The sequence below is a fragment of the Nerophis ophidion genome, linkage group LG14 (genome assembly GCF_033978795.1).
Source record: "Nerophis ophidion isolate RoL-2023_Sa linkage group LG14, RoL_Noph_v1.0, whole genome shotgun sequence".
Taxonomy (NCBI): domain Eukaryota; kingdom Metazoa; phylum Chordata; class Actinopteri; order Syngnathiformes; family Syngnathidae; genus Nerophis; species Nerophis ophidion.
This window is the reverse complement of record NC_084624.1, coordinates 34,760,209-34,774,697: the sequence shown is the minus strand read 5'-3', so window position 1 is coordinate 34,774,697 and position 14,489 is coordinate 34,760,209. Positions and strand designations below refer to the sequence as shown.

At 41.8% G+C, this 14,489-nt stretch overlaps 1 protein-coding gene across 7 annotated transcripts in view; it reads right to left on the bottom strand.

Annotated features, from left to right (window-relative positions):
- LOC133568526 (adhesion G protein-coupled receptor L2-like) overlaps positions 1-14,489 on the bottom strand; it is a 245,935-nt gene that overhangs the window by 140,788 nt on the left and 90,658 nt on the right. For all 7 annotated transcript variants that reach the window (XM_061920512.1, XM_061920516.1, XM_061920518.1 and 4 more), the window contains exon 3: positions 178-391. In XM_061920512.1, the coding sequence (XP_061776496.1) occupies positions 178-391 (214 nt within the window). The remainder of the gene's footprint in view (positions 1-177; positions 392-14,489) is intronic.

The window sequence follows — 14,489 nt, the reverse complement described above, 5'->3', positions numbered from 1 at the left end:
TAAATTCAAACAAACCAAAAAATAATATGGTCCTGATCAGTGGCATACAGAACAGAAACTGGGCCTTGTTAAAGGAGATATTAAAATATTAAAACATCCAACACAGCTCATTGGGATTCTACGAGCTGATGGAGCAAAAAAGTGATTGTGTATTTTGTTTGTGACCCACGATTTTACCTTTGTGATATAATCTTGTAGGCATCGGGGAGGTAGCAGTTGGTGTTCTCCATCTGGAACGGGTCGGCGTCACAGATTTTATCGTCAGTCCGCCCATAGTTGGCCGTCTCGATCATGATGACATCACTCCCAGGGCAGCGCAGATCGATTGCGTATCCTTCGCACGAGAGCTCCCGCCTGACCAGACCGAAAGGCAAGGCGGCGCGGCTGAACCCTAAGGACGACAAAGACGGAAAGGAAACTCTGAGCAAATCATTTACGACCTCTGCTTAAGCACGGTCAGGTCTCAAATCATGCAATGAAAAGCTGTTAAAGCAATAGGCAACAGACATCCGTGTTTACCAAAGCTCCAAGGGAGAGTTCACAGAAGGCAACACAAGCCTAAGAAAAAACACTTAAATTGTTGGCTAAAAAATCAAGTCTGGGAAAGGGGTAGGATTAAATAAGTTTGGTTTCTTCCTACTTCTTTTCAGACATGATTTGATGTGAAATGATACGAAAATGTCTGATGTATTATGTTGTAGGTGTGTTCATGTTCGAAATAAACTAAGAAAGAGGAAAGAAGTCTAAGTCACTGGAGACGAACGGTAACCTCGTAAAATACAGTGCATCAAGATAGCCACCCTCAGGAAAACATCCATTGCAAAGCCAAACCTCGGACCTAAGGACTGAGTTTGTTTTTGTTTGCTTTTCTTACTTTGCAAAACCAAATAGAGAAAAGGGCTAAATCTTACAAGAAAGGAGTGTAAAAAAATCGTTTTTACATTGTTCTCAATCGTAGGGAGGACTATGAAAAATCCATACGTAGAAAAGCGAAGACGGGAGTGCAGCCAAATAAGTGCGCTAAGGGGGAAAATGAGCTTTTTCACTCAAAAATGACCCTCCTTCCAGGACATTAGAGTGAAATGGGCTATTATTGAACTTTTCTCTTGTCTGAATAATAAAATGGCGCTTTACAAAGAGTAGTTATGGAAATGTGAGGGGAGATGGAAGAAAGGAATACAAAAATCTATTATCTGGGGTGGAAATTATCCAAAGTTTTGAAAATGCAGCTGTCTGCAAGTCTGAAGAAACAATTAGGTGGAATCTAAGTAGAACATGCAAATGTGTTCCATTTAAGACGTGCAAGCAGAGAGCTGCATGAACTGTCAATAATCGCCGTTGTTTGCCGCAATTGTGGGCCCCCGAGGGGGCAGCAAGCGTCGGTATTTTCTGCGGCGCTCTCTCCTAATTAGACCTCCTTTCAGTCTCGTACCTTTCTCCGTAGCCCCATTGGCTCCCGAGCTTTGTCGTGTACTAACACTCGCCACCCCAGGTTCATTTTGCCCCCTCACTCTAATTATCTTCACACTTTTGACAGTCGGAGCCCGACGCAATTAGGATTGTTTGAAATGTTCAAAGTTTGAAGTGATTCCGGCTTGAAATTCCTCCCACTGAAAGGCCGACCCCTGCGTCTGCAAGTCATTTCAGCCCGCTGTGCCTGCCTCGGTTCTAATGACATTCTACGTCCGTCTGTCACTGTGACAAACACAGATGTCTGGCAAACGTGCGCTGTTCAAAATACCCGCTTGTAAAGTCAAAAGTCGCAGCACTCGTTCGGTGTTGAAGGATTGCAATAAAGCATAAATCGAATTCAACATATGTGAAAAGGTGTCTGAAGAAGCAGAACTCATTCAATCATAACTTTTCCATGTCTTAGTAAGTGGCTAAGGATATTCAACTAAATTGTTTTGGGGGCCAAATTTCCAGAAAGCTAAAGACCAGGGGGGCTGGACTTCTCCCTTCGCTATTAGTCTTATTGTGTCTATTCTGAAGAAGCATCGTCCTCTAAAATAAAAATTTCCTTTTGTTTAATTTCTCTTGTCAGAGTAACAGGAATGCTCAGCTGTTTTTAAGGGACCTTCTGCAAAAAAATACTTAAAGGTCATATATATGACAGCACTCTCGTGTTTTTTAGATACTATCGCAGAAATGTGAGATTATTTAACCTGAATTTACGGGCCACCAGTTAAATAGCTCAAATGCTGAAAAAGAGAGGACCTCTAATGAAATATTGAGGAACACCACTAGTATAACTAAAGAAGTTTAATAAATGACTACTGACTCCATCTGAAATAAACACGTTAGAGCAACACAATGTGTAACTGCCCAAAAAAAAATTTACTTGAAGGGGTGCCCTGGGGAACGCCTCAGTTATGTAAATCACAGGTTTCAACCCCAGTGTTCTATGTCTGTTAGCAATGTTGAAAAAGGCTATGCAAGGATCTGCCGATGTGTATACAGTGGTCTAAGTTTTTCTATACAATAATTTTAGTGATTTTACGAATTGGCTGCAAAAATGTTTGTCTCCCTAGTTTTGAACTGAACTCAGGGGCCGGTATCCTCTCTGGGGTGCAGGGGGGTACTAGGATGTCCGGGGATGCGAAACAATAATAGTGCAATACTTTTTCATAACATGGTCACTACTTCCTAGTTTCTCTTGTTATATTCTTATTTTAATGTTATATTTTTATTCTCATTGTTGCTTTTTATTTTTATTCTTATTGTAATATTTTTCTATTTGGTTTCCATTTATACCCCCATTATTTACTTGTTACTTTTTAAATTCGATCTCCATTCTGTACACTGCTGCTGAAATTTTAATTTTCCTGAGGGAAATCTCCTGAAGAAATCAATAAAGTATTATCTATCCGTCTATCTATCTATCTATCTATCTATCTATCTATCTATCCCCGGCTCGGATCATACCCCCTACTTTTCTTAGGATTCTTTTTTGATAAAACATTGCCCTGGTTTCCATATACCGTCTCAATTATCATACAGCGCAAAATCAAATGCCCAACCAAAAAAATCCCACCCGTTAACTCAGTCTCTGCACTTTTATGTATTGAATATTACTGCAAAATAAGTCACCATGGAGCCAAAAAAAGATGTGAATTTCAGCACTTTTACAATAATAGTGAGAAACAATATTGAATTGACGCCGAGATCATTATTCATGTTTTCGTTACGTCTCGTCTCGATAATTGTAACGTGTTATTTTCGGGCCTCCTTATATCTAGCATAAATGAATTACAGTTGGTACAAAATGCGGCTGCTGGACTGTTAACGAGAACAAGAGAGTTTGATCATATTATGCCTATACTGGCTCATCTGCACTGGCTTCGTGTGCACTTAAGATGCCACTCTAAGGTTTTACTACTTACGTATAAAACACTTGACTGTCTAGCTCCATCCTTTATTGCGTATTGTATTGTACCAATTGCCCGGCAAGAAATCTGCTTTCAAAGAATTCTGGCTTATTAGTGATTCCCAGAGCCCAAAAAAAGTCTGCGGGCCACACAGCGTTTTCTATTTGGGCTCCAGTACTCCAAAATGCCCTACCAGTAATGATTAGTGATGCTACCTCAGTAAAAGCATTTAAGTCCCATCTTAAAACTCATTTGTATACACGAGCCTTTAAATAGAACCCCCCTTTCAAACCAGTTGATCTGCCGTCTCTTTTCTGCCCCCCTCTCCTACGTAGAGGGGTTATTAGGTGACCACAGATTAGTCACTAGCTGTTCAAATCTGGGACGCGGGGTGGACCACTCATCTGTGCATCATCTCCTTATATCCCATTGGGTTGAGTTTTTTCTTGCCCTGATGTGGGATCTGAGCCGAGGATGTCGTTGTGGCTTGTGCAGCCCTTTGAGACACTTGTGATTTAGGGCTACATAAATAAACTTTGATTGATTGATTGATTGAATTAATTCAATTCCTCCCCTCCTCACCATCTTCACCAACAAGAATCTTAAATAACGATAAACGATATAAATGATGAATGTACATTTTCCTATATACAATATTCATCCCTCTATCTCTTCTATTATTTTACTCCAAATATGACATGCCATCTGATTTTTGTCTTTTAAGTAACATGATTGGTGTGAAGGCAAGTAGGATTCTGCTTAGTTCCGCTGTTCATCGGCTCATTAGGAAATGCCGGTGCAGCCAAACAGTACGTAGGAAGATGCGGGGTCACTCCATCTATTCCAATAACAACCACAATTACCCGAAACCTTTTCGCAAGACCGGCACAGAACGGCGGCTGATAAAACACAGTGCGTTGTCAGTGGCTGAAAGCGCCCAGACTAATGACCGCCGCGTCTGCCATTCCTCATGGCGGGAGAGACACGTTTATCATCGCAGCAAGGAAGAGTGCACAGAAATAATGCTATTCACAGGGTCTTAACTTTGGGAAAAGGAAAGACATGCGAGCGCACGCGTCGTCTGCCGTGGTGGCTTCTCTTCTCGGGTGGCACATCCATCAGAATTCTAAGGCGAGATGCCACGTTGTCGTCAGCGAAGGCCGTGCTATTGATTATCTCAGTAACCCCCCTCTCTACTCGGCTGAATGGACCACTCTAATCAGAAGCTAACACTGCATCAATTAGGGTCCATCTAAAGAACAAATTGAATCCCCTACAAACTGCAGATCATCTCTGTTTCATTAATGACTGTCTTGTTGACATGTAATCCAATAAGTCAGACTGATGGCAAATAACGATTTACTGGATTTAAAGGTAGTCAAAATGAGTGGCGCCCCCATAAACTGTGGTCAAAATGACTTTAAAGACATGAATACAGATTAGGCTGGGTATCACGGCCTATTTCCTAAATCGATTCTATATTGGTCTACACTTAAATATAAAAAAAATTCTAAAATATGTGGCAAAATACAAATGTACTTGATTTTTTTCTTCATCATAAGAACATTTAGACAGCTTAAGCTTCTTCTTCCAAAGTGTAATTGTATCGCAACATTCCATCACTGAGGTATTGTTTCTTCAAGGGAAAAATACAATATGCAAGCTTTTTTTCTTGGAGTCTTCTTTTGTTAGTGGAGTCAGACGGGATGTAACACACAGCATTTTTATTGTGAAGGCCAGAAGTGTGGACTTGGTTTTTCTGCCGCCCTTGACATTGCTCTGTGTGGGAGATGAATACGTAAACAAAAGTACCTGCCGTCCTTTCTTCAGCTGTGGTCCTACAAGACTCTCAGTTAGAAATAAAACAACATTTTCAATCAGATAATTGCATTGCATGATCTTTTGGCACCTTATTATTCGATTCCATGCCGATTTTTGGGGTGAAGATTCGATTCAGAATTGATTCTCATAGCATATTATTTGCTATAGGAATTACAATAAAAACCTTTTCAAAACCAATTACAAAAACCCCTCTTGTACTGACGTAGGACTTATAGACGCAGTGTTGGCCTAAAAAAAATTGTTTTAAAAATGCATCTAAAAAAATATATTTACAAATAATCACAGAAAGTTAGTCTAATAAAAAAATAAAACCAACCCAATACCAGTTTTACAATACTTAGGATAGACATTTACAAAGCTATTGAGAAGACATTATGAAATAAATAAAACCAAAAACTAATAAAAGCAACGGTATCAATAATAATAATAATTGTACAAATATAAATAATAGTGGTAAAAAAATCTTAATCGAAAATTGATTCTTAAATTGTATTTTTTATTTTTTTATTCCATTCTTGAAAATTAATACATTTAGAACCAGAATAAATAAAAATGTGCAATATGGATACGTTTTTGACCACCCTTAGTAGAAAGGTATAATCAATATTTAGCCTTGTGACTTGATATTGCTAAAAATGTAAAGATATCGACCCATTATCGATCAAATCGTTTATTTTACCCAACCCTAATATAGATGCCCTCCAAATTATGGGGATGTTTTTCAACCAATTTTGCTTTAATTGAGATTGGAAATCCCCTAAAAGGTGTGTGTCAAATTAGTTGGTGATTTGGCTAGGCAGAAATAAACCCAGAACATATCCACAACAAACAATGTTGTTTTTTAAAAAACAAATAATTGTGAAGGGAGAAGTCAGGGCACCCGGTCATTAGTTTTCTAGAAATGTGGCCCCTTCAACACTTAAGATTAATAATGCTAAACTAAAGTTACAGAAGATGTTTTTCAGAGCTGAGATACGTGATAAATTTTGAGTCATTTCAACTGTTGGGGTTTATGTATTTAAAGTACATAAAACAGTTACCAGGAAAATAATAACACTGGCAACACAGTAGGGATTCAAGTTTTGACAAATATTCAGCAATATCCGTTTAGTAATCCTAACATTTGTCATTTTAATTTGAACAACTAAAGATCCAAACTTGATAGTAAATAAACCCATGTTTCCACTGCGTGATGTTGTGCTCTTTCATGTTGATTGTGTTTTATCGTTCGGGGTACATGCTGTAATGAAATATGAAAACATACTCTTAGTGGTGATGAAAAATGGTATAGGGTCCTGGCCAAAGTCTTTGATTGGGGGCTAAGACTTCCGGGACAAGGATGGCAAGTGACGTGTGTTGTGGGGGTGAAAGGTTGTCCGAGAGTAGCTGGGAAAATAAGAGACACACACTTGTTGGAGAGGAACGCTGCCTTTTTGTGAAATAAAGAAAGACAAACTGGGAATCTGTCCAAGCCTTCATTCCTTGGAATGTTACAATACTTTTAACCTCGATTACAGTCTCCACTCACTGGACGGTTGGCAACTCTAGCTGCATTGGACTGCAGGACTACACTAACCTGGCATTCAAGTACCACCTCCCCACCCACTATCCCTTGCACACATGCAGGCCAGCACACCCACGAAAGTGGGGATTAGATTGGAACAGAACGGCTATTTGTGAACATTTTAAGTTTTTTTTAACTTGAAACAATAAAAATATGAAAAAAAAAATCTGGGCGGCTTAAGTAGGACTGTACAGATTTCTGATAGGGCTTTAGCCCCCCCAGCCATAGTATAGTGGACAAAAAGCCACAAAGTACTTTACAGTTCAAATATCAGAAATTACTCACAATATAAAAGGCCAAGACAATACAAAAATCATCAGCCCTAGAGTAGATAATCAAAAGCCTTAACAAAAAATGACTCTTATACCACTTGTGAAGGTGTTAAATTGAGGTACATGCATACATTTTGAGTGTGCTGTGTTTTGTTGAATACAATTTGGTTATAAAATTTCAGTACAGTAGTTTTTTTTTTAATTTTGAGAACATTTAAAAATATGGCGACAATAATAATGGTGATAAATTTGGTCACAAGTGATAAGAAATGTTCACACCGTGGCATCTCGAGTGTCACCAGAGTCAATTGAGCGTAATGAGGATGGCAGATCATTCCAAAGCTTGGAGCAACAGCCTGCAAGGATTTGTCACCTCTAGTCCAAAAATTAGTGTGTGGAACCTTCAGCAGATTCTGATCCACAGAATTCAGAGGCTGGATCAGATCACTAATGTAAAAGGGAGCCAGAGCATGCCAAGCTCTGAAAGCTGGAACCAGAATTTTAAACTTGATCCTATAGCCAGTGAAGTTCTTTTAGATGAAGGGATATGTGGGTCCTCTTATTGGTAGGGGTGAAAATTCTCGCTCCAGAGTTTTGCAGTATTTGCAGTCGAGAAAGCTCCTTCTTGTTCAAACATGATACAACTATTACAAAAGTATATAAACGCAAAGACAGGAAAACATTAATGATAAGCAACATGGAAAAGGGGTAGGATTAAATAAACTCAGCTTTCTTTCTTCTTTTTAGATAAGTTTAAATGTATGTGTTCCTTAATGTATCTTGTTGGTATCACTTAATTTACCATAAGGACCTGGTAACCCGAATCAGTAGAAGCCTTTCATACAGTACATGACAAAGATTAGGCAGGAAAAAAGCCGGCTTTGACATGTCTTTAGTGTGTCAACACAGCTTCCTTGTGGCCTATATTCTGAAGAAATTAAAGGTGGGCAACATTCCAAATACCAGCAACTCAGCGACGTATGAAAATCTTTTCTTGCGGCGTTTTGTTTGACTGCTCAACTTTGGAGCTGCTAAAGACACAAGGTCACCAGCTGAAAGGGGGGGAAAAAAACGCCACAACAAAAATCCATAACATAATCTCTTTGTGTGTAAAGGGGACAAATAATCAAAGAAAAGTGTCCTGTCAATCTTTATCTCTACTCCAGATTAATGGTATATAACACAATCAGTGAGGCACTGGAATACTGCTTTATATAGGGTGTTTTGTCTTATCTCCATGGCAACCACTTTACCTTGGCTATAATTGGCTGTGATCCTTCTTCTTGGCCTTGTTGACATGAAGCCTTATCATGCATTCTGGTCAGTGAGTGACTGAGGAAAGTAGCTTTCGAGATTCCTCCCCCTGACCTGCTTGCTAAGCCTTCTATTGAGCTCAAGAGAGCGAAGCCAGGGCCGGGAACGCTGCTCAATATATTGCATTCAGGAATCTTTTTTTTTTGTCTCCAGTCGACAGCCTATAATTCACTGGTGAAAATCCCCCCTCATAATACACATTTTGTTTTCTATCAACGCCCTTAAAAATTGGAAGTGACTGAGATGGCTGCATCTGAAACATTCCTCATGCCTCGTGGAGTTGGGAGATGAAATTGAAAGATAATGGAGGTTGGTGTGGAAATATTGTCATTTGGCGACTCCGGGCGCCGGACTGTAACGCACATCTCCAGGTTCATCTTCGAATGGCTGACCTTTTAAGCCTAACTGCCTGAGGACATAAGAAGCTGGGAGGTACAACTGGTGGAATGTTTCATCAGTCTTGAAAAAACAACCAAAAAAAAACAGAGACAGTTTTGGAGGGTAGACAGAGTGACGAGTCCTGATGCAGATGGAGCGCAAAGGCGTTGCTTGACGCTTGTCATCCCCCATTAAGCTTCCTTTGATTGGCCTTTGTGGTCCTGGAAACGGCAAACAGCTGCATGCAAATGAACCTGTTCCCCCTAACCCCCCTGAGCTAGACCTCCATTGTTCAGAGCTTGGGTATAACAGAGACACTTTCTCTGCAGCATAAAGGAGGGTGTAGCCTTTAGTCAAATAGGAGTACCCCCGCTGTGGACGCAGCGGGGGTACTTCAAGATTGTTTGTCTTTTTATGTCAGTTTTTCCCCTCACAATATTGCTAGTAGTCAACATCTTGGGGAAGAAAAGGGGAGATATGAGAGTCAAGCTTTGCCTCTAACAGCCCAGAATGCCTGTGTAATCCCATATCCGGAGTGGTCTAAGACTACATTTTTCTCTTGGAATGAAAATTTCCGACGGGATTGTGGAAAAAGCAAGACAACAAAGTTTAAAGAAAGAAAAAAAAACATGACTGAAATCTTTATAGTAGGGAACAAAGTACAGTGGAATCTGCGTAATCTGCTCCGAAACGCTGGTTGACTTCCAAATCAAAAAAGTTATACAATTTATTCCAGACACATTAAACCTTTTATTCAATCAAATTAAATCAAATCAAAATACTCATTATTTGAGGGGAGAGTCACTTGGTAGTGTTTTATAGATAATGCTGCATATTATCTTCCCACTCATAAATAGGGATAAGTACTGAATTCAGTACTTTTTATCGGTACCAACCGAAGTCTTTCTTTACTACCAGGTAACAGATTATGTAAAATCAAACGGTGCTCCTTGTTCATACATTTGTTGCACGTGATCTCACGTTCCGTTGCAGACTCGGCATCGGCTCAAACACTTGGCTGGGAAACAGCAGTCAAACACTTAGAGCAGACTCAGCAATTTTCAAGACCAACAAAGTAAGAAGAAGATGCCTCAAAAGTACAGTTTAAGTAAGGCTCCACTTTACAAAATGTGTTAGCTAGATGATAATCTACATTGATTTGCAAAAACTATTCTGAACATTAACATTAGCCATTTCATTTAGCAATATCAATATCTCCAAATTTGGTAATGAGAACTACAACTAATGCCACTCATGTTATAATCAAACAACTGGTGTGTAATACACATAACACATACAGATTAAACTCTTTGTAGGCACAACAAAAGAAAAGACTCGCACATTCAACCTAATGTCAAAGGTTACTTCCTGACTACAAAACTCACAGTAGTCCGTACATTACGGTCATTTAACACCTTGGAATTGCAACTACATGCAAAGTCCACTGTATATGACAATAAAGCACATTAGTTGCAAATGAGAAACAAAAGCATAAGAAAAATTTTGAATGGTAGATTTTAAAAAATACACTTTTTAACATAAGTAACATTTATTCACACATTTGAATGTATACAAAATTAAAGGAAATTGGTACCGTTGAGTACTGGTATTAATTCCCAGGTACCCATACACATCTGCAGCTTTTTGGTTGTTTTTCTTTCCGTGGTGGTGTTCATGTCACCGCAGAAAGGCACCAGAAATAAAAAGGGAGGGAACACGTGATAATAACCATAGAAGAGGAAATAGATCCTATTGTGACATAGGCAGCTGAGAACAAAATGAGCATTAACTGTCAACCGCATTCACAAACTGCTTTTAAAAAGCAGATAAATAGCATGTATATGTATCTCAATATTATGCTAAATCCACTCGACGCCCATTGCACTAGTCGCCCGGAAGGTCGTAGGGGTCCCCACATATGTCATCCCATTGAGTTGAGTTTTTTCTTTCCTTGATGATTGAGCCGAGGATGTCGTTGTGGCTTGTGCAGCCCTTTGAGAGACTCGTGATATAGGGTTACATAAGTAAACTTTGATTGAATGATTGATTGATTGATGTAGATGATATCGTAGGACACTTATATTCATATTTTTGGACAGTTGCAGTTAACATTAATTGACCCTAAATTTGAATTAAGTTCTTTTAAATTTAATTTTCAAGTGAAGTCTCCTCTCTGAGCTGCCACCTTATCGTGGTAGAGGAGTTTGCGTGTCCCAATGATCCTAGGAGCTATGTTGTCCGGGGGCTTTATGCCCCCTGGTAGGGTCTCCCAAGGCAAACAGGTTCTAGGTGAGGGATCAGACAAAGGGCAGCTCAAAGACCTCTATGAAGAAGAGAAAACATGGACCCAGATTTCCCTCGCCCGGACGCGGTTCACCGGGGCCCCCCTCTGGAGCCAGGCCCGGAGGTGGGGCACGATGGCGAGCGCCTGGTGGCCGGGCCTGTTCCCATGGGGCCCGGCCGGGCACAGCCCGAAGAGGCAACGTGGGTCACCCCTCCAATGGGCTCACCACCCATAGCAGGGGCCATAGAGGTCGGGTGCAATGTGAGCTGGGCGGCAGCCGAAGGCAGGGCACTTGGCGGTACGATCCTCGGCTACAGAAGCTAGCTCTTGGGACGTGGAACGTCACCTCACTGGGGGGCAAAGAGCCTGAGCTAGTGCGCGAAGTGGGGAAGTTCCGGCTGGATATAGTCGGACTCACTTCGACGCACAGCAAGGGCTCTGGAACCACTTCTCTCGAGAGGGACTGGACCCTCTTCCACTCTGGCGTTGCCGACAGTGAGAGGCGACAGGCTGGGGTGGCAATTCTGGTTGCCCCCCGGCTTAAAGCCTGCACGTTGGAGTTCAACCCAGTGGACGAAAGGGTAGCCTCCCCCCACCTTCGGGTGGGGGGACGGGTCCTGACTGTTGTTTGTGCTTACGCACCGAACAGCAGTTCAGAGTACCTACCCTTTTTGGGTACACTTGAGGGAGTACTGGAAAGCGCTCCCCCGGGTGATTCCCTTGTCCTACTGGGGGACTTAAACGCTCATGTTGGCAACAACAGTGAAACCTGGAGAGGCGTGATTGGGAAGAATGGCCGCCCGGATCTGAACCTGAGTGGTGTTTTGTTATTGGACTTTTGTGCTCGTCACAATTTGTCCATTACAAACACCATGTCCAAACATAAGGGTGTCCATATGTGCACTTGGCACCAGGACACCCTAGGCCGCAGTTCCATGATCGACTTTGTAGTTGTGTCATCGGATTTGCGGCCTTATGTTTTGGACACTCGGGTGAAGAGGGGGGCGGAGCTTTCCACCGATCAACACCTGGTGGTGAGTTGGCTGCGATGATGGGGGAGGATGCCGGACCGACCTGGCAGGCCCAAACGCATTGTGAGGGTCTGCTGGGAACGTCTGGCAGAGTCTCCTGTCAGAATAAGTTTCAATTCCCACCTCCGGAAGAACTTCGAACATGTCACGAGGGAGGTGCTGGACATTGAGTCCGAGTGGACCATGTTCCGCACCTCTATTGTCGAGGCGGCTGATCGGAGCTGTGGCCGCAAGGTAGTTGGTGCCTGTCGGGGCGGCAATCCTAAAACCCCTTGGTGGACACCAGCAGTGAGGGATGCCGTCAAGCTGAAGAAGGAGTCCTATCGGGTTCTTTTGGCTCATAGGACTCCGGAGGCAGTGGACAGGTACCGACAGGCCAAGCGGTGTGCGGCTTCAGCGGTCGCTGAGGCAAAAACTCGGACATGGGAGGAGTTTGGGGAAGCCATGGAAAATGACTTCCGGATGGCTTCGAAGCGATTCTGGACCACCGTCCGCCGCCTCAGGAAGGGGAAGCAGTGCACTATCAACACCGTGTATGGTGCGGATGGTGTTCTGCTGACCTCAACTGCGGATGTTGTGGATGGGTGGAAGGAATACTTCGAAGACCTCCTCAATCCCACCAACACGTCTTCCTATGAGGAAGCAGTGCCTGGGGAATCTGTGGTGGACTCTCCTATTTCTCGGGCTGAGGTCGCTGAGGTAGTTAAAAAGCTCCTCGGTGGCAACATTTGGGCCTGTGCCCATTTACACTTAAGTCTGATAAAAAAATCACATTTTACTTGCAGTGTAAACAGTCAGCTGGAAAACATCAGGTCAAAAAAAAAATGTTTAGGGCCACTTTGGCCTGCAGTGTAATTGTAGTCTATAAAATCTCCAATCGAGATGAACTAATTGAAAAAATGGCGTGCCGGCAGGAAACAGAAAATGAAGGTGCAGCAAACAGGAATCCAATAGGAAATAGAACCAAAATAGGAGCACCTCGACAGGAAATTATCCAAAACACAGGAACATAGCAAACAAAGTCATAACTCTCATGTGGGATTATGACAATATTGGTTTCAATTCCGGTTCCCTGTTTATCGTGACATTTTACCTACCAAGTAGTCCACGGTAGTTTTCTGTGGTGGCCTCTGGCACAAAAAGCCAAATAAAGAGCCAAACACGCTCACCACTACTGACTGTTTGAAATGATTGGCTTTTAGGGCACATTGGTTTCAAATCCAGTTGTTTGGTTATCATCACAATTCCTTATTAGTTATCCCTGGCTGGTACCCTACTGTATTGACATCACACACGAAAGAAGAAACATACAAAAAACCCAAAGAAAAAGCCAAACATGCTTGTTAGTCAAGTATTTGCATCTCAAAAGTAGCCAAAGGCATGAGACTGCCTTCAAATCCATGTTCCTGCACCCAGACTACTGGGGCCCAAATAGTTGTGTTTGCACACAGCCACATTTGCGAGGAGTCTTTCCAATGCTGCCTAAATATTCGCACAACTTGGGCTCCACGCATGACTGCCTGCCACATGTGAGAGACGCCCAGGAGCAGGGTGTGAAATGAGAGAGGAGATGTGGGGATTCTCCAAATAACACCTGCTTTTTTGAGCGCTGACAACAACATCTATCTATTTCATTCCAACTGTTGCGATGCGGCCAAAACATTCACTGGATGGACGTTTGCTGGCGTTTTCCCCCATGACACTTAAATCTCCGCTCCCCGCCACATCTTGTTGGGAATTGTTTCTAAAGAAAGTGTCAGACACGACCACAATGCTCGCAGCTACGCCCGCCCTTTCCCAGACGACTGCTATCAGACACTCCGGATTCCGATAGGAGTATTCGAAAATAGAAAGCTGCTATACAGAAACCCATCAAGTCCATTGGGGTTAGATGTAGAGATTGACATGCATTATTTCTTTTTTATGACTCTCACCACCCATGATTCATCCCTCAAATGTTTCCCCGTTAGAAAAAACAACAAAATAACTATATGTTGACACGTCTTGTTTCATATTTCATATTTGTCACTTGTCAGACCTCACTGCTGCTTCTGAACTCCTGCAGAGGTGAGCCCATTTGAAGGATGCACCACTGATATTTTCACATTTGTGAGAGTTGTTGTTTTCAGTCTTTCACACAGACAATGACAATACAGACTTGTTTCTCTGTTAACATAATGATGCATTATGGTGACCATTTTTAACACTAGCTGTAGTTTTTTCCTTCAGATTATTTAGCAGTGTTGATAGTCACATGTGAACTGCTTGACAAAGATATCTGAAATTTACCGTATTTTTCGGACTAAAGGCGCACTTAAAATCCTTTCATTTTCTTAAAAATCGATAGTGCGTTTTATAACCCGGTTTGCCTAATGTACGGCATAATTCTGGTTGTGTTTACTGGCCTCGAAGCAATTTTATTTGTTACATGGTGTA